Below are 19,914 nucleotides of genomic sequence, written 5' to 3'. Positions count from 1 at the left end.
TTCTGACAAATCTCAGTGAGATGCGCTGGGAGACTGACTTCTGGCGGATTTCGGCTGACCGCTGTGAACACTCCGTTCGGAGGTAGCGCGGCACGTTCGGAGTACTTGGATACTTGAGTTGATATGTAATATGACTACGCCTGTCTTTGCACGAGTGCTCGTAATGCGCAGACAGTCGTATGATGGTACTGGTTGAGGTGCCAGGACCGCAGTTGCGGTGCTACCTACGGTTGAGGTGCCGTAGTGTCGATGGAGGTGTCGACAACGTCTAGTAGCGGTGATACAACACACATGCATAAGTAGTTGCAATGCACTGCCATTGCAACTGGTGACGATACTGAAAGAGAGAGACTGGAAAGCTATACTGAGCGTATGGTAAAGTAAGAGTAAAGTACAGTGGAATGTGTATATATATGCAGTGTTGCCTGCGACACTGCTCTTACTCCTCCTGCTCCTCCTGTCCTGTGTGAACACCTCCTCGACGGGCGTCCCTCGATCCCATGAGATCGCTTGATTCTCGATGTATCGATGAGCCTTTCTCGCAGCGCGATCCGTGGAATCCGTTGGATGGGCTCGTTCTGACCGATTTCGCATTTCGCACGCCGTGCGCCTCCACGGTCTGCGCAAGCACCTGTGACACGTAAGTCAACTGTCACGCCTGTGTACTCTCTCGTGCGAATGCTTACCGCACGAGAACATACAATCAACATCTTCTCGAACGATGCACGTCGCACACAAAGTTCGATCCCTATCTTTGCTCTGTAGGGAAGCTAGTACTTAAACTAGCCTCTCCTTAGATCTCCTCCTTCCTTCTTTCCTTCAATCCATCTAGTTAGACCATTACAGCGGGCATACAGCTTGCGCACGTAATAACGTAACATCAACCCTCCAGCAGGGCAACACTGCTTCAGCTCAAGCAAACACTCCAGCTAAAGGTACTACAGCACCGGTTTACAATCTTGAAAGCTCAAAGAATATATGGCACAGGCTGAGACCGGTATTAAAATGGCCTGTAAGGATTGTCTTATGTCGGGATAGATTTCTGTTTGGCTTTGCATGTCGGAACAAGCCAACGACCATGCCCGAACTGGACGCGTGATGGCGGCAAGTGTGAAGCGAGCTTTTCAGGTTTCAAACAATTTATTGCAATCGACGAAACAAGACTAATCTTACACACAACCCAGCCGGGCAATCAGAACTGAAGCAAATTCGGCTGACCATCATTCTTAATACTCTTTCCAAAGTCCGACGAGGGCTGGAAGGGCTTGATAGTTGACCCTCCAAACCCTGTTGGTTGAGGTTGCACTTGTCCTCCACTGAACGAGCTTTGGCCAGCACCACTTCCAAAAGGCTGCATACCTGTGCTGTTGCTAGTGGCCGCTGTGAAGTCATTCGCTCCGCCGAAGGCTCCGTTGGAAAACTGCTGCTGCTGCTGCTGTTGTTGTTGTTGTTGTTGTTGTTGTGGCTGGGTGGAAGAGGAGAAGAAAGCAGAGTTGAACGCGTTTAGGGCTGAGCTATTGTTGGAAGTTGTAGTAAGCCCGCTGGTCGACGAGCCGAAGTTTTCACCCGCGCTGGTGTTATTGGTCGGGTTGATGTTCGAAGAGCTGCCAAATGCTCCACCACCCATGCCTGTGAGGGAAGGCTGTTGCTGGGTTGCTGAGTTGCCGACCCTTGCAAAGGGGTTGCCTGTCATCTGCGGCGCCACGCCAGGACTGCTCGAGTTTGGGAATTGCGAATTTGTTGACAGGCTAGCACCAAATGACGACTGTGGCTTGAACGCTTGCACTGAGCTTCCCCCAAAGCCTGTTGGCTGTGGTTGCAACGCCTGCTGCTGGGTGGAGGATGAGGGCGTGCCAAAGGACATAGATCCAAATTGCGACGACAGGTCGTTGCCGTTCGGCTGACCAGTCGGCGTCGAAGCAGCGCCAGGCGTGCTAGCTCCGAACGCAGAGCCGGCGACGTTGCTGTTGGTGTCGTTCTGATTGTTCTGACCGTTCTGATTCTGGAAAGCGAACTCGGACGCGATGCTGCCAATTAGTCCTGTCTTTTGTGGTGCGAGCAGACCATTTGAGCTGTTCTGCTGCTGTTGCTGCTGCTGCTGCTGCTGTTGTTGCTGTTGCTGGTTCACGTTCTTGCCGCTAGGATCGCTTCCATTCCAAGCATTAGCACCAAGGCCGTAGTGACCACCACCAGGTGCACCAAATGCGCTCGTAGCGAGCTGGTTAAGCGAAGGACCCTTTGGCGCAGGAGGGGAAGCTGGCGGTGGTGTGGACCCAGGAGGTGGCGCGAAGGGATTGCGAGACCCGGTCTTTTGTGGTACAAGCAACCTGGCAGGCGTCGTAGGCTTGGATGCTGCCAACTCTTGTCCATTGCTTTGCGAAGAGAAGGCAGAGTTGAATGAAGAAAGTGCCGATGATTGCTGAGATTGACCCTGACCAAAGGCACCGCTCTGAGTCTGCTGTGTGGGAGGCTGTGGCTGGGAAGGTGTGGTCGTGTGTTGAGGTTGCAGGCCTTGGAACGGCTGGCTCTGTTGCTGTTGAGGCTGCGGTTGCTGCTGCTGCTGTTGTTGCTGTTGGTTGAGGAAGCTCGATTGACCGTCAAAAGTACCGAAGGGCCCACCGAACCCAGTGGGCTGAGGCATGACCGACTGTCGGAAGGGATTGAAACCCGTAGCTTGCGGCTGGACGAACCCAGTCATCTGTGGCTGCATACCACCGAACCCTGTCATTTGCTGCTGCATCGGCATCTGCATGCCCGCCTGCTGCTGACCCGTGAACGGATTGTAGCCAGTCATCTGAGGTTGCAGACCGCCCATTCCCATCCCCGTGCCCATACCTCCAAAGCCGCCGCCGTTCATGCCCATCATACCCGTAGGCTGAGCCTGAAAGAAGAAGCTGTGCTCTGCGGGAACATTGGAGAAGACGTGCTGACCACCGTCATGGTCGATGCTGGCAAAGAAGTCCTGGAGATCCTGATTTGAGGTTGGGGGCTTGACCTTGCGCTCTGGTTTGTCAGGCTCCTGAATCGTGATGCTCTTCTTGGACTCGCTCTTTGGAACGCTGGACGAGATGGTGAAGATGGGTCGAGCAGTGGAAGCCGGGGGGCCACTGTCTGCGATGCGCTTGTTCTCCTTGTACTCTTTGCGGTTCTGTTCAAAGTTGGGATCCTTGAGGTATTCTTCGAGTGCTCCAGCAAGCGAGACAGGAGCATGTTTTAGTGAGGGGATGGCGAGGTTAAGGCTGTGCGAGGCCTTCTTAGCACTGTTGAGGAAAGCAACCACGTTTTCGGTCTGGCGGCAGAACCGACGATAAAGCTCGAGAGCACGCTCTGCGTCGGATCTGGCCATTTCAAAGTAGTGCTCGAGAATGTTGATGACACCTTCGTTGATGGCTGTGTAGATGGCAAGCAGATCCTTCAGAGTCATGCGGAAGGCGGACATGATGAGATCATCGTTGAGGTCATCGAGGAAGAAGGAGCACTGCATAAGTACGCTGGCCACTTTCTGAGTTGTCGAGACCTCGCGCAAGAGACCTTTCTCCACTGAAAGCTTACGCAAGCGATTGCTGTTGCTGGCGCCGTTGGAATGTGCTCGAGAACGGTCAGAGGAGCGAATCACATCGTGCTTGAGATCACGATAGGCGCGGACACGCTCGTCGAGGTATTGTGCATAGACAGAGAGCGTCTGGGGAGCTGAGTAGCCAGACCAGCTGTTGTTTGACACATTTCGTAGACGGATGTTGCCGATGTCGGAGGAGAGATGCCCGAGGACGTTGTCGACTTCGCCGTTGCGGACTATTGTGTGAATGATGACAAGAGTTTTGAGTACGACCGTGGCGTTAGGTTCGCGCAGACGGTTACCGAGTGCTCTGCAGACATCTTGAAGCGATCCATCCGTTGCGAATGTGGTTGCGATGATGGGATCGATGTACTTTGGCTTTATGCCACCTGATTTTGGCTTGGTAGCGCCTTTGACCACCTTGTCGTAGCTTGACATGGCCGAAGATGTACACCACGAGCTGCGCTGGCCTGTCACGGGGGATATGCCTCTTGCGAGGTAGCAGGTGTGCTAGGTGAAGAGCTCTAGAGCATCCGATGAGCGTTCGAGAGGAAACCAATCCTCAGGACTGCCGAATTTGAACTGGATGGGGTGGATGAATTTGCGTGATGCAAGATCCTTGCGCCGTGGCTCTACCAACGGTGCGCTACAAGCCGTCGAGTGCTTTCGTGTCGAAGAAGAGGAAAGTAATGCAGCCGGCGGATGTAAGAGTGGTATGCTTGAGTGGTGGAACGGTGTCGATTGAGATGTCAGCAAGATGTCAGCAAGTAATACTGTAAGACCACGGAGGCAGCATGGAGAGGTGAAGCCCACTGACACACGCTAACGCCGAGTAGTTAATTCAGGGACACAGGCGAGCTGCCTTCGTCTCAGTCTCGGAAGTCGCATCTCTTCTAAATTCACCGGCCTGCAGCTGATGATCCGTGCACTTTCGCCGCTCCCACAGAGCTCATCATCTCAGGCATCGCTTGTCACACTTCCCCGTCTCATATATGCCATCGATCAAGAGCCAGCAACTCTGTTTATACCACGTCCAGGGCCGTCCGAAGACTTTGAGACAAAGTTCACTTGTGAGAGAGCTATGGATCGAAGATGAGCTTTCAAACAAGATGGGTTTATCACTGGATTACGTCATAGAGCCGCCAGAGATTCCGATCTTCCCGATTTTGCCGATTTCGTCGTGACTCGTATCGACTGGTCATTCACTGATCATATTGTGATGTCAAACATACTCTACAGTACATGGTCACTGTAATGCTCTACTTCGGACCGGGCAGGACGCGTCGGAGAACTGTGAGTTGTCAGGGAGGTAATGCTAGACCGAGGCTAATGCCCTCCCGCTCAATCAACATAATGATTCAAACTTCGGCGGCCAGAGAGATGCGTGAGCCTGGAATGCGACGTTAAGGAACACATTTTGGAAGATTAAAAACAAGAGAGGATACAGTAGAGACAGATGCCTAGAGTGAGCTCTGAACCTTTGGAAGCAAGGTCTCCTTGAGGAACTTTTCCAACTTGGTCGCGCTCTTAGCATATGGTGACGAGGCGGGGTTGTATGATCGACAGTTGTCAAAGACTGAACGAACAACGAGGAGATAGACACAATCAAGAAGGTCAGCTTCGTGAGCGGATCGACGTTAAGTGGCACTTCAGAAGGCTTGCACTTACTCAATTGAGCATCGGCAACAAGCTCATCAACGTTGGCGTACTGGTTGTTCTCGAGCTTGGCTTCCATTGTCGACAGGTCCATCGGATTCTTGATAACGTCGTAGTAGTCGGTTACCTCCTCTCCGTTGACTGGGTTCACGAATGGCCAGGCGCTTCCATGACCGTTGAGCTCCACGAGGATATGTCGCATGACTGCAAAGTGTGGTCCTCGCTTCGGTCGTCGACTCAACTCGTCCATCTCGGGTGTCCAACCACTCTCCTTGAGCCCTGGCACCTCGGAAGGATCCACCAAGAACGTCGCCGTGGGGTCTTCTTCGCCGTGGTGCTGATCTCGTTTGGCCGCGCGTTCTGGCTTTGCGACGGTTCCATCCGGATTCTCGATAAGACCTTTGAGCTTAATCAAGCGATCGCGGTCTCGCATTGCTTTCAGGCCCTTGTGGATCACATGCGAACGACTGATGCTTCGGATCTTGGCCAGCACTGCCTCCTTCTGCGCCGCAAGCATGTCTTGCACTTCCAAGTACTTGACTCGAGGCACCATGCTACACTGCATCAACGTTCCGCCTTCGTAGTCCTTGATGTAGCCCACCCAAATCGATCGATCCAAAGTGATTTCCTTGGTGAAACCTTGCTTTTTGAAGTAGCCGATAGCGTAGTTGTCGGCATATGTCAAGAAATGCATGACTGGCGACGAAGCCTTGACGTGATCCTTGAGATGGTTCATCAGATGCGAGCCGTAACCCTTGACTTGCTCCGTACTGGTGATGGCACAGAACACGATTTCGGCAAACTTGCGCTGCTTGAAGGGTCGGTATGTGATGCCTCCTACCACCTGCAGTCCACGCTTGACGATGGCCACACTCTGGTGATTGCGGTCAAATACAAGACGAGAGATGTACTCGCGTGGCATCTTTGGCAATTGACGTTGAAAGATGTTCTTGAGACCTGTTAGCAAGATCATCGATTCGTGATTGCCATCGTTGGTCACGACTCGGAATTGAATAAGGCCGGTGCGCTCCTCGATGACAGCTGGACGCTCCTTCTTGGGTGCCACGCCCTCTTCGACGGCAGATGCAGCACTCTTTGGTGGAGGTTGCGCCTCCTCTGTGAGATCCACAGTCTCTTCTTCCTTGATCTTGGTTTCCCCTACCTCTCCTTCCTCTCCATTCGCATCTTTGCGAGTCGCCGAATCTGTCGGGTCTCCTGCTTCCGGCTGTGATGTCGAGTTGTACGCATCCTCTTCTTCTGCTGTTGCTGCTGCTGCAAATCCTTCTGCCGCTCTAATGTCCACCGATTCTTCGCTGAGATCCGTCGAAGTGTTTGCATCTGCGGTGTTTGCATCTGCGGCGCTTTCCTTTGCCAAGTCGCTCGAGGCAAATTTCCTGCGTTTGGGGTCGTGTCGTCCGTTGGATGCTCCAGGCTCGACCGACTGCTGCCGAGATGCCGGATTTGAGTGCACCACCGTCATCTCCGGACTGGAAAGGCGACTTGAGGTAGCTACCGAGGCTTCTCTGTCGCGCGAGCGAGACCTCGAGCGCGAAGCATCACGGAGCTTACGTTTCCGATCCAAGCTCTGAAAGAGCGGCGTAGATGAGTGCGGACCCGAGCCATTCGGCAGGGCTTGTGCTGAAGGGTAAGGACTGGGTGTTGCGTCTGGTACAGTGCTGAGTTGTGATACAGGACTGGATGCTTCAACGAGACCGTCTGGCCCTACTGGTCTCATCTGCTTGCGAAGGGACTCAATGTCCGTATCAGCATAGCCGAAGTCGAGCAGCTTGCCCTTGTCTTCCAGTAGCTCGTCCAATCGTACCGCGACTTTCGCTCTTCGTATTGCCTCCTCGTCATTTGCATCGGTGAGCGCTGCATGCTCTTTGATGTTGCGACCGCAGTTGTCGCACGGTACTGCGCTCCATTCCCCTTCCAGCGTGTCATCATCGACGTTGCGCGGATCATGCCGTGAACTTCTGGAGACAGGATCTTCAACAATCTCTTCGTGTTCGGAAGGTTTGAAGCCTAGGCAGGTCGAAGAGTCTGGGTCGGCAGAAGAGGATGGTGTATGCCGCGCGATCTTGATCACGCGCTGAAATGGAGAGAGCTTGAGTGCTGATCGCACTCCAGACGGGTATAGAAGTGGCATGGTGAGAGTCGGAGAGCCAAGTCTCTATGACTCGAGATGCACGTCGTTCGTGTTCGTGACCATGCAGCGCGGGTAGAGATGCAGATCTGTGCAGATGAAAGACGCGATGCAAGTGGCTCGAATCTCCGTGCACCTACCTTTTGCGTCAGCAGCGAGCCTACCGAGAGACTGTCGAGGATGAGTGTAATGTCAGTAAAGGAGGTGATGGTGGTTCAATGCGGAAGAAGCGCGGGTAAGTTGACTAGTGTTGATCTCTCCGCAAATGCAGGGACGAAAGGAGTTGCATTCAAATTGCCCGATTTCGGTCTAAATCGGGGCTGATCTCTTCCGGCAACCCGATCCTGGATTAGCATGTGACGTGCATAGGCTCTTTCTGGACGATGTAAGTAACTATGCTACGCTTCCGCACCGGTATCCACATCAACTCCACCATCGTACGAGGCCACTGCAGCACGGCTATTTAGCATCAACAAGATGTACTGCCTCCGGTGGTGGATACCACTGTTCCTGCTTCCCTTTCCCAAGACATCCCCACTCTTCCTCATCCTCTTCCTCGTCTCGTTTGCAATGCACTCTCAACCATGCATGTACTGCGCCCTGATACTGACCGGCCTATTCAGCACATCCTCCGACTGGTACGGCCCCAGCTCCACCATTGTGCCGCTCAGTGGAATCAACACTACAGCATCAACAGCGGCTTCCAACTCTTCACAGCCTCGTCCGAGCTACGGCTGGCTCGACTTCGGACTGTCCGGTGGCAACGGCTTCTTCAGCCCACTCCACAGACCTTGCTCTGGACCTGCTGGGAACATTGCAACAGAGCTAAGCTCATCACTCTATCGCCTCTCGCTGCCCTGGTCGGAAAGGCATGTGACAATCCCAAAGCGCTTCTACTTTGGTCTAGGCAAGCATCAAGGCCTTGGTGTGTGGATCGATCTTGGCAGCGATATGGGCAATTCCTCACCTCACTCACAAGCAACACAAAAGTTGGCAGCTGAGTCGGTTTCTCCGCCACCTCAAACGGCTGCCCACAAGCATATTGAGCTATGACAATTTGCAAGTCCTAAAGCTGCATCTCAATCGTTCATCTCCATCATCTCGGACGCCTTGGCTGACGGATAAACTTAATACCCTAATCACAGCAATCTTATCAGCATAGTCCTCAACCTGGCCCGCCTATGTACGCTTGTGCTCGCACGCCAGCTTTGTTTCAATGGAGTTGAGTTATAGCATTAAGTTATAGCATTGCGAAAGGTTATCGCGAGTTGTACACTGAGATATCTATGGAGCTTAGGTTGTTCACTTGGATTCGCCTTCGTCATCGCTAATCTCCTGAATGTCGGGCGAGGCAGCCTCGCGCAACTTAGCCAGTAGTGTCTGAGCCATCTTCTTCTGCTCAGCCTCGTCCGACTCGGTGTCATCTTCTCCTGAGACCCGATCAGCTAGCTCGAGCTTGCGTTCACCCAGCGCATGAATGTCTTCGTCGATCGTCCCACGGCTGAGCAGCTTAATTACCGAAACTGGCTTGGTCTGCCCCATTCGGTACGATCGGTCTGCCGCCTGCTTGTCGTTGTGAGGATTGAAGTCCTGGTCAAACAGAATGACCCAGTTGGCTGCGATCAAATTGATACCCAATCCACCCGCCTTTGTTGACAACAGGAACACGGTAATTGAGGGATCATTTGTGAACTGATCTACCAGCACCTGTCGATCCTCGACCTGTGTGGAACCGGTAAAGCCGACATACTTGACTCCCATATGCTCCAAGCACACGCAAAGGATGTCGAGCACCATCGTGAACTGACTGAAGATCAGAATGCGGTCGCCCTTGGCCTGGATCTCGGGGATCAGTCTTTGCAATGCCTTGATCTTGCCCGAGTTCATCCACTCCGGACCTGGAAGAACGTGCTTACGGGTAGCCGGGTAGCTCTGTGCAGAGAAGGAAAGCTGAGCGTCCGTGTTGATGCGGAGATCCTCTTTGACGTGCTCAAAGTTGCAGTCGGCATAGTCGGGTTCCTTCATCAGGTCTCGAGCCATGGCATCGATTTTAGCTTCGTCGAAGAGCTGTCTGCTTAGCAACGGATGGTTCGCTGCTTTACGCAACTCCATCAGTACGTGTCCGCTTTCCCTGTTGGAGGTCGCGGCTGCTGCTTTTTTGCGGGTAGTCGTTGCTGTGGACTCGGCTGCCTCGGCTTCGGCCGCTGCAACACGCTTGGTCTTGGCGACCGCCTGTGCGTAGATCTTGCGCTGCACTGGTGTCATATCACAGTACTCGACGCGAGTCGTCTTGGTGGTAAGGTCGGTCAGCACCTTGTCCTTGAGACGACGCAGGACGAAAGGATGCATCATCTTCTTGGCTCGATCGACCCTCTGCTTCGACAATTGGTTCTGCTGTCCTCCCGCTTTTACCTTGAAGATGGCAGCAAGAGCCTCTTGGGCGTCTGAGAAGTATTCGGGCATGATGAAGTTGAGCAGCGAGACAAGCTCCTGCAGGTTGTTTTGCAAGGGTGTGCCGGTCAAAAGCAAGCGCCATCGAGTTTTGAGTTTGAGTAGCTTTTCATACTTTTGCGACTTGCGGTTTTTGAGCATATGACCCTCATCAAAGACGCACACCTCGAAGCCACCAGCGCGGCAACTTTTCTCGTCGCAGCCAGGCTTGCATTCGACGCGGCCGCAGCCCCGTCGACCAAACTTGCGCAGGAAGGTGTGGTCTTGTGGTCCACCTGCGGCCATGTCGTACGTTGTCAAGATTACTTGGAGATCTGGATCCTCGGCGAGGTCTTCTCTGAGCTCTACACGGTCCTTCATGCTACCATAGTACTTGCGGACATTGATGGTTGGAGCAAAAAAGCGGAACTCTCTGTCCCAGTTCTCCAGCACTGAGCTGGGAGCTACGACAAGGTGAGGACCTCGAATGCCCATGTCCTTGAGTTGCGCGAAGAAGGCGATCACTTGTGCAGTCTTGCCGAGACCCATCTCATCGGCGAGGATGCAGCTCGTCTTCTTGCGGTAGAGGAGGTGAAGCCAGTTGACGCCGACGAGCTGGTAGTCCTTGAGCTTGACGCCATCGGCAAGCAATCTGGGTTGCTCCTCTAGGTAGAACTTGTCGGTCGAAGAACCGCCTTTCTTAATACTAGACAAGTTGAGCGTGCTTGCAGGCGTGCCTTCACGCGATCCTGCGACGGAAGCGTTGATGGAGGCAGTCAATGCCGGTGATGCCAGCGGCGATACAGGCTGGCTGGTGTCTGGCAGCCAGGAAGCCATGGCGTCACTCAGCTCGCGACCAATCTTTTCGCATCTGGCTAGCACTTGATCGACTTGGTAGTATCCGGCCATGAGATCCTTGCACTGGTGGAAGAGTCTTGGTGTAACCCCCTTGGCCGATCTGCTCCCGAGCTTTTGCTCGATGTCGTCGGCGTCATGGAAAGGACGCAGTGCGATGATGGTTCCAGCTTGCTGCGCAGAACAGTTGGTTGTGTCCATGAGGGCACTAGCGTCAGCGGTGTTGAACCACTTGACAGCAGCGCGCTCCTCCTTCTCGCTTCGATCCTGGCCGTCAGAGTCATCGTCATCAGAGCTGATCTCAACCGTTCCTCGTGGCTGCTTTTTGACGGAGACCGACTGTTGAGTCGACTGTTGCGAGGAGACGCGCGAAAGGGCCGGCGTCGAGGCTCTGGAACTGGCGTTGCCGTGGCTAGATTGCTTGGACAGGTGAGAAGTGCCATTCTGTGGGGCACGGTTCGCAACGGTGGCTTGCAGTGGACGTTGAAGGCCATGGCTAGTCGGTTTGACGCCAACCGATTTGGTGGTAACCGTGCTAGGTCTAGATGTGAGTAAGTCTAAGGTTTTCCTGAGGTCGCCGCGAGTTTGGCGTAAAGCCGAGAGAACGCGCTTAGCCTCAATGAGTGGATGAAGTTTCATGATGCGTCGAGCCTTCTCCTTGAGCTCTTCATCAGAGATGGGCACAGGCTGAGCGCCATTCGATGTCGGCTGGGAAGAGGGAGGTTTCGTCGTGGCTGAAGGCGTAGTGGAAGGTTTGCGAGCAGGAGGCGGTGACACTTCTCGCACGGAATCGTTGTCATCGTCATCGTGCGGGCCTTTGATTGGATCCTTTATGCCGTTACTGGGCTTGAGCGCGCTACTTTTGTCTTGAGAGGGCTCGCGGGAGTGAGATCGAGTTGGTCGGCCCCTTACAAGACGACGTTTTTTGGGTTTGCGCTCTTCGTCGGACGACTCGGTTTGGCTGAGTTGGGAGCTGTTATCTGATGCAGCTGGCTCGCGCTTAGAGCTGCTGGAGCCGCCGTACCTGAACTGCTCGAGACTAGATCTGAAAGATTTTGACCGATTGGAAGGCGCCGTCGAATTGCTGTTGTCAGAGGACTTGCGTGATAGGCCGTTGGTGCTCTGGCTGTGGGTAGCATTAAAGGAGGTCCGAGTGATTGAAGCAGCATTGCCGGAGTTCATCGCCGAGCGAAAGCTGTTTTCGGGCATGTTGGAGGATGAGGCGAAAGTTGCGCGCGCCGGAGAAGCTATGATGGGACTCGAGTCGAGGCAGATGATGCGTGGAGCTGTCTTGTTGGCAGCACGCTGCTTGGGTGGTGTAGTAGGCTCGATGGAGTCGTCGCTGTGATGGGCATTCGGCATATGCGTTGCTAGCCTCGGGTCGTGTATGCAAGGACTGTAGAGGATTGCTGGACAGCTTCAATGGCGGCCGAGGTAATTGGAATCAGCTTGGCAAGTGTAACAAGTCAGGAATGGTTGGAGTGTTGAGAAGCGGGAGCGAAGAGCTTGAGAATGAGCAGGTACAACTTGGAAGATGCTCAGGAGGACAAGGACTGTGCTCAAGTAACTTTTTTCGGCGGTCAAGAAAGCACCACACACTCTTCCACAAAGTCACCTAGACTCACACTCGACAGTCACAGTGGTGTCGAATCGGCGATTTGGCATTTCATTTTTCAGAGATGCCTAGCTCTCCTTTCTTCTCGAGAGACGCTTTTCACTCATCCTCTGTGTGCAGGATGATGTGCATTTGTATCTTGTTGCAATGTCAACTGACACTATCAAGAGCATGCTTGAAGTTGAGTGCAATCTACGCGACCGACGTCGTTAAGCGCCTAGCCTGTCCGGATACTTGCCCACTTCCACAGTAAAAAACCAACACTGTTAGGCCGGCAGGTCCTAAATTCTCGCTGTGCCAAAATCTGAATGCGTTTCGTTCGCGGCGTCTTGGACGATAGATGCTCAACTGCAATACGATTCAATCAGAGCATTACATGAGGCCTCTGCTAACAGGCTCAAGAAGCGCCTCACTTGTGCTGACCGTAAGCCTTGGTCGCGTATGCACCATTCTCGACGATGACGTTGACTGGCTTTTGAGGCTTGCCGCTCAAGTAGTTCTCAAGAATCTCCTTGACACCGTTCGCATAGCGAGTCTGGGCATCCAGAGAGGTACCAGAGATATGAGGCGTCATTGCATTACCTGCCTGGCTTCCCGACCGGTAGGGGGAGCCATGGTCGGCTGACATGGTATAGAATGGGTGATCTGCATAGTGTTCAAGGTAAAAAGTTAGTAATTGTTTTTCGAAAATTCGTGAAAAGAAACTTGCTTGTCAACTCACCCTTGGGAGGTGGCTGCTGGTCAGTAACGTCACCACCATAGCCGAGGATGTGGCCGGACTCAAGGGCAGCCTTGATGTCCTTGGCCTTGACAATGGCACCACGGGCGGTGTTGACGATCCAAGCACCCTTCTTCATCCAGGAGAGCTTCTCGGCGTCGATGAGGCCACGAGTACCTTCATAGAGAGGGCAGTTGATGGTGAGCACGTCGAGCTCGGAAAGGAAGTCCTTGAGATCTTGGCGACGGACAGCGCCGGTGTCCTTCTCGAGCTGCTCGTTGCGCTGGTAGTCGTAGTAGGTGAGCTTGGCGCAGTCGAAGGGCTTCAATCGCTGGAGAACGCGTGTACCAATACGTCCGGAGCCAAGGGTACCAACGACCTTACCTTCAAGGTCGTAGGACTGACGAGCTACCTCAGCAACGTTCCAATCACCTTCGAGGTACTGTCGATTGGCGGGAACAAAGTTGCGGACGAGAACGAGGATGGTCATAACGACGTGCTCAGCGACCGAGACGACGTTGGAGCCAGTAACCTCGTAGACCGAAATGTTCTTCTTGTTGGCGACATCGAGATCGACGTGGTCGGAACCGACGCCGGCAGTGATACAGCACTTGAGGTTCTTAGCGGACTCGAGCACCTCGGCGGTCAAGTAAGCAGGGTGGAAGGGGGTGGTAATGACGATCTCGGCATCCTTGACGTGCTTGCGGAACTCGGAGTCGGTCGAGTCCTTGTCAGCGGTGACGATGAACTCGTGGCCCTGCTGCTTGAGCCAGTCAGCAATGCCGAGCTTGTTCTCGACGGTACCGAGCAGACGAGGCTGTTCGTCACCGTACTTGCCGGCAGAGTAAAGGACAGCGAGAATCTATCAAAGACGGTGCAAGAGATGCAAGCAAATGCAATCTTGATCGTTAGAAGCTGCTGTAAATATAGGAGTTCTGTTTGGTGAATGAGTTACATACCTTGACCATGTTGGGCTTGGAGGTGTGGAATAAACGAATAGATGGAGAGTAACGGGGGATTGCAGTACCAAGGCGAGAGGCTCGAGCGAACATGATGCTTGCTTATATTCAACGGGCGGAAAAAGAGGGAGGGGCCACTTGCTACGTTAGCAGAGATTTCGAGCAATCGACAACAACAACAACAAAAGACGACTGCTTCCAAGCGTCCGAGGCAAAGGCCGACGCAGATGGCCACGCTCCTGTCCCCATACTTTCGAAGCCAGTCCGAGATGGCATAGAAAGACGGAGAGGCGCGGTTCGTGTGTTCCATAGCTGACAGCCAGAGTGCGGGGAAGCTGTCAAAAAAAGAAAAAAAAGAAAAAAAAGAAAAAAAAAAGAAAAAAAAAAGAAAAAAAAAAAAAAAAACTTCCAGTCCAAGGCTGACAGCCAAGGTGGAGCCAATTGCCTGGTGGAGCCAATTGCCCGGTGCACGGACAGCGAGCCTGAGGTCGACAGCTTTAATAAGTTTCCTTTTTTGGCACTCGCCCAGTCAGGATCAATTCGGACGATGCGGCCGATGTCCGAAAGACAAGAAGAGTCACAGATCCTCTCGATTTCGCCGACAAAGGTGGCTCCAAGCTCGCCAGGGAATCCGGAGTGGCCCATGTGAGAGGTTGACAGTGTTGCGCAGCCTTCTCCGTCCTTGTAGAGGCAAAGCAGCACCGATACCCTAGACATCCAGCAGGGGCCATGCCGGACACTGGCCTCGGAATCCCCTCGATGTTGCCTGGCTCCCTTGATATCCTTGTTCCACTTTGCTTTCGCACGGAACGCGCTTTTCCACTCCGACGCTTCCATCGTATATGCTCTTCCTTTCCACTGAGAACGTCGGCCATTACTCACCTTGGTGTCTTTCGAGTCGGTGGCTACCGTGTGTGTCTATAGAGCGCGGAATGCGGCGAAAAATCTGAGCAGATGCTTGTTGAAACGGTGGACGAGAAGATTGTTGCCTCCTTCTTCCAACCCATGAACGTCTGATTCATATATCTTCCCAATCTTCAGTGGCCGCTTGCAAGGACAGCACAGACCAGCAACCCATGCCGAGACGATAGATGCAACGGCCTCACGCGGGCAAAGTCAGTGACATTCATCAGCGGCCTACAGCAATCAGTGTCCCTTACGATCGACAATCCATTTAAAAGCGTCAGAAGCGTGATGTGAGAGCATCGGTGTTGCTGAATCATGAGACCTAGCTACGTGAGCTCTCTTCTGTTGCATCCTATTGCCATCAAACCGCACGCGCACGGTCATATTCGCACTCTGCGGCCTGCAAGCATGACTACTCATATTGGCTCGTGGTCGAGAGCTAGACTATCAAAGCTTATCAGCTCAATCAAATCTACCAAGGCATAGACTTTGCCGTGTTGAAGCAAGTCATCACCGATCCAATTCTCAAAAATTGGGTTGGAGAATCGGCGATCTTATATTGAACAGACACGCGAGATTGCTTCATCGTGCAGCCTCAATTTGATCCGCTAAAATTGCCATTGCCATCTGCCGTGCATCGGAAGCTGTCGTTGAAAGTTTGCTTTCACAACCATGCCGGGTCCAAAGACTTGGTCACAAGAGCGGCATGCCATCCATTATCATCTCAACCACCATCTAGCAGCTCGACATATCCTCAAGAGCTCGCAGAATCACCCCATCCGGATCCAGACAGCACCCACATCGAATTCGAGATGACTACCGTCAACAAGCCAGCCCCGTCCGTCATCAGGCCAGGCAAGGCGCCTGAAGGTCCCTCAGGCTGGGAAGAGCGAAGGGTCGAAAAGCAAATAGAGCAACAGCAGGCTCAAGAGAGACGCAATCACCGTCGTGAGAACTCCGCCGGCATGGCTGGTATCAAAGAAAAAGTACACAAGATCGGTGAAAAGATGCATCTTGTAGAGCCGAAAGACCCGTCTCAACGAACCGCAGCACAGCTTCAGGTGAGTGTCACGCATGCAAGGTTGCTAATCCAAGTAAGAGAGACAGACCTACTCACAACATGACTCCTGTTTTTGTGCATCTTCACGACAACGCTATGTTAATCGCTGTACAGGACGCTTCCACGATGCCCGAACGAGCCCCTGCTCAGATGTAATCATCCAACTCACTCAAATCGACACTCCTGGACACTTTCTTCTGCACTCTACTTCTACTACTAGACCTCGATCATACTGAAATGCTAATCATTACTTCCACCAGATGCATGCAAACGAGCGTAATGTAAGGGAAAGGGATATGCTGAGCTTAAACCAGCTATCCGATTAGATTCCGGTCTTGAGGTCAGGTCAATGACGATAGATGGCATCAGAGGTGATGGCAACCTCACCGATTTGCTCGACATCGTGCACCCTGAGCACGTCGGCGCCAGCCGCTATGGCAGCAGTGCAAGCCGCTGCGGTGGCATAGACTCGCTCCTTCGGATCCTGCTTACCCGTCATGTGACCAAGGAACTTTTTGCGCGATACACCGATCAAAGTTGGGAAGGATGCGAGGGAGCAGCATGGCCTTGTGATCGAGTCACGAATCGAGTCGGGAGCGCCTCGTGCTGTCAAAGCGTTCGGCGAAGCGGCAGAGATCGAATCAGCTGCGTTGCCGTCCAGGGCGGCTGGTGTTGTTGCACCGGAGAAAGCGACGTCCCTGCCCTTGGTGGACTTGGCCACAGACTCGGGCTGCGTGAGTCTGGCTAGATCGCGAAGAAGCGAGAGGTTACCAGCGCTGTCCTTGGCGAATCCAATACCTGGGTCGAGCACAATGTTCCACCTACGCACGCCTGCCCGAAGGGCTCGATCTAGTCGGGCTTCCAGCTCCGCACGAACACCAGCAACAACGTCACCACCTTCGTACTGAACGAGTCCGTTCATGGTCTTGCTATCGCCGCGCATGTGCATGAGGATGTAGGGACATTTCCACTTCCTTGCTACTTGTAGGATGGCAGGTTCGCGCTCGCCTCCGGAGACGTCGTTGATCATGTCAGCGCCAGCGGCGAGAGCCGCCTCTGCAACCGAAGCTCTGAACGTGTCGACCGAGATCGGAGTGGTAATGCCTGCATCACGAATTGCCTTGATCACAGAAACAACGCGGCAAGCCTCTTCGTCAGCATCGACCTCGGCCGCATTGGGAGCTGTGCTCATACCGCCGACATCGAGAACATCCGCACCTTGCGCCACCATGGCTTTTGCAGAACGAACGGCATCACCAGCAACGAGATTGTCGCCACCATCTGAGAACGAGTCGGGAGTGGCGTTGATGATGCCCATGATGAAAGTCTTGGAGCCCCATGTCCATGTCTTAGTGTCTTTTGTCAATGTCAATGAACGTGTGCTTGGAGAAGGGATGGGAAGTACTTTGCAAACGCCACTCGGCTCGTAGTCGGGTGATTTCTGGAGCATGATGAGAAGTTGTGACATGGTGCGTGAGTAAGATGGGTGTTCAAAGTCAGGGAGAATGTCTTTGAGCGGTTGGAGAACAAACTCTCGCTCCTTGATGCCTGGATGAGGAAGGATGAGTTTAGGTACATCGTCGATCTCGAGGTTGTCATACAGCAAGATGTCGAGGTCCACCGAGCGAGGGCCTTTGTCGGGCACGCCGGTCTTGTCGCGACCGAGCTTGACTTCAATGGATTGAGTGAGGCTGAGCAGGTCGTGTGGGCTCAACTTGGTAGCAATGCGGCAGGCAGCGTTGAGAAAGTTGCGCTGATCAAGCATGTACATGGGTGCAGTCTCGTAAAGGAAGCTTGTGTCGACGAGAAGGCAGTCTCGCGCTTCGCTAAGCGCCTCTACTGCAGCTTCGATGTTTGCTGCCCGATCGCCGACGTTGGAGCCGAGGGCAATGGCAGCGACATGCCAGCCCTGCTCGACTGCGACTGCGGATATAGCGCTGTACGAGTTGGTTTGCTGGCTCGCTGATTCAGCGAGCGGCACATTGCTTGGCGTAGGAGCAACAGAGCCACGGTTCTGCGCTTTTACAGGTTGCTCCTCTTGTAAGGCCTCTTGTTCGAAGAATTTGCGGCTTCTTTCCACCTCTACGCCTGCACTGCTTGCAAACATGATCGCACTCGGCTTATCGACACTGACTCGGATCCTTTCGACCTTGTTTTGGATAACAGCAACTCTTGCTATCGAGGTAGCAAGACTCTCTACGGTTTTGTAAGAGCTTGCTTCAACGTAAGCAGAGATACTGCGAACGATGGTGCGATAGTTGTGCTGCTTGTTTACCACGTCAAAGAGACCAGCTGTTGCACTGTTGGCCTCTTTTGCTCTAGACAAGCCCGAGTAGACAAGGATGTTGAGCTTGACATTTTGCTTGTCCTCTCGTTCCCAAGGATTGACACCGATAATGGTATTGATGACCAAGTCACGCACAATGACCTTGTCGTCGAGCGCGAGCGTGGAAGATGGAAAAAGCCTGAGTTCGTCCAAGTGTTGGGTGGGATCTATATCCGATGGAACAGGATATGTGTTGCCGAGCATGTAGTCGGCAGAAGTACGTGCAATCTGGACGCCAGCAGAAGCAGCATGAAGAAGGGAACGAGGCTTTTCGACGTTCAAGGTGACTTTGGGAGCATGAAGAACAAAGATGCACACTTTGGCGAGACCTTCCGCAAGGGCTTCAAGACTTCTATAGGGATGAGTGGCACAGTGTGCTTCGAGTTGCTTGACAAGAATACCGTAGTGGATGCTGTAGGGAAGATGATCCGACTTGCCTGCCATGGAGACATCCGTGTGGACTCGCGCATCGATGGTGACGGGTTGAGCTTGGACACGCTCCCAGTTGTCTACGCCGACGATCATGCGCACCTCAAGCTTCTTGACGACGATAATGTCTGGCAGAGCTAGTGGCTCTTGTGATGAAGACATGGTGACGTGACGTCGAGTATGTGCACGAGCATCGCCTCGTCGATACAGAGCTGATGGCGGCGAATTGCAAGATAGTGTCGACCCCCTGATATCTTACCTGGTCTTCTGAATGATAAGCAAGCTATCAGCAACCTCGCACGGGCGTTGAAAGTGGAGACATAAGGAAAAGCGACCCCAGGCTGCGAGCCATTTTCGAGTCCTAAATTTTGGAAGCCTTTTTTTTTTTTTGTTTTTCTGCCCGATCTTTGATCAGATCGACTTCGCCCGATCCCTCTTGTATCGTCTCATGTCAGCTTACATCATCATATTGGATTGCTATTTTCAACAGCAAATGGTTGTTGTGTGTTGCGGCGTGAAGGAACCCTGCGTTTGATAGAGTAGTAGCAAAATTAAATATGAGCTTCCCAGAGTTGGCTGGCTGCCTTGTCAAATTTTTTTTTTGGGGCCAAAGCTGAGCCTCGGCACACATCCCCAAATTGTTAAAGTTTGAAGACGTTTTGGTCCCGATACTGGCGATCGGGGAGAGTCAGAGTACGATGTCACTACTACTTTTAAGGCAGAAACATATATACTCAATTGACTGAATGAACATGGTGAGAACCTAGCGTTCTCAGCTTGATATATATACATTCGTGAGGCTGATACCTATCGTGGGAGTATGCTGTTTCATGACCTAGCTTGGCAACGAGTGGGGCTGTGTTGTATCCGATCTGTAGTCGGATCGGTCCCGTTTGATTCATGATCAGATCTCCTTTCCCGATTACGTTCTAGATCAATCTTGCCCGATCCTTCGCCACTTTGACTTCCCACTGGATCGTTATCTGTGTAGCACAAATATGGTAAACGCCGACAAGAGAAAGCTGAGCTCTCGAGCAGATTCCTTACCGCAACACTTCCAAGCTGCTGTTCCATCCTTATCACCATTATCACCATCCTTCGCGCAAGATCTCAACTCCGCACTCAACGCCGTTCCTAGTCCGGAAACGTTGCTGCAAAAGGACATCCATCAACTCCATCCCCCGCTACACGCTGTGCTGCATCAACATTCATCCTCGCTCTTGTCTCGTCTCATCCATCAGGCCATCATAAGCAAGTC

At 53.0% G+C, this 19,914-nt stretch overlaps 6 protein-coding genes across 6 annotated transcripts; 2 read left to right on the top strand and 4 right to left on the bottom strand.

Moving 5' to 3' along the window:
* Positions 1–1,192: 1,192 nt before the first annotated feature.
* Positions 1,193–3,994, bottom strand: UHO2_06926 (related to YAP1802 - protein involved in clathrin cage assembly; the record flags this gene model as incomplete). Its single annotated transcript, XM_041560521.1, has 1 exon — positions 1,193–3,994. One exon carries the CDS (start codon positions 3,992–3,994, stop codon positions 1,193–1,195), a length of 2,802 nt encoding a protein of 933 aa, XP_041416455.1.
* Positions 3,995–5,016: 1,022 nt separating this feature from the next.
* UHO2_06925 (putative histone acetylase) lies at positions 5,017–7,361 on the bottom strand (the record flags this gene model as incomplete). Its single annotated transcript, XM_041560520.1, has 2 exons — positions 5,017–5,132; positions 5,225–7,361. The coding sequence occupies 2 exons, from the start codon at positions 7,359–7,361 to the stop codon at positions 5,017–5,019; spliced, it is 2,253 nt and encodes a 750-aa protein (XP_041416454.1).
* A 474-nt stretch (positions 7,362–7,835) lies between these two features.
* Positions 7,836–8,411, top strand: UHO2_06924 (uncharacterized protein; the record flags this gene model as incomplete). The annotated part of the gene is made up of 1 exon (XM_041560519.1): positions 7,836–8,411. The coding sequence occupies one exon, from the start codon at positions 7,836–7,838 to the stop codon at positions 8,409–8,411; it is 576 nt and encodes a 191-aa protein (XP_041416453.1).
* A 249-nt stretch (positions 8,412–8,660) lies between these two features.
* On the bottom strand, positions 8,661–12,005 carry UHO2_06923 (uncharacterized protein; the record flags this gene model as incomplete). Its single annotated transcript, XM_041560518.1, has 1 exon — positions 8,661–12,005. One exon carries the CDS (start codon positions 12,003–12,005, stop codon positions 8,661–8,663), a length of 3,345 nt encoding a protein of 1,114 aa, XP_041416452.1.
* A 3,648-nt stretch (positions 12,006–15,653) lies between these two features.
* Positions 15,654–16,057, top strand: UHO2_06922 (uncharacterized protein; the record flags this gene model as incomplete). Its single annotated transcript, XM_041560517.1, has 2 exons — positions 15,654–15,902; positions 16,016–16,057. 2 exons carry the CDS (start codon positions 15,654–15,656, stop codon positions 16,055–16,057), a joined length of 291 nt encoding a protein of 96 aa, XP_041416451.1.
* A 190-nt stretch (positions 16,058–16,247) lies between these two features.
* Positions 16,248–18,818, bottom strand: UHO2_06921 (uncharacterized protein; the record flags this gene model as incomplete). Its single annotated transcript, XM_041560516.1, has 1 exon — positions 16,248–18,818. The coding sequence occupies one exon, from the start codon at positions 18,816–18,818 to the stop codon at positions 16,248–16,250; it is 2,571 nt and encodes an 856-aa protein (XP_041416450.1).
* Between the last annotated feature and the right edge of the window lie 1,096 nt (positions 18,819–19,914).

This window comes from Ustilago hordei (assembly GCF_900519145.1).
Source record: "Ustilago hordei strain Uho2 genome assembly, contig: UHO2_contig_22, whole genome shotgun sequence".
In the NCBI taxonomy this organism is placed as follows: Eukaryota; Fungi; Basidiomycota; class Ustilaginomycetes; order Ustilaginales; family Ustilaginaceae; genus Ustilago; species Ustilago hordei.
The sequence above is the reverse complement of the archived record's forward strand: the minus strand, read 5'-3'. Positions and strand labels throughout refer to the sequence as shown.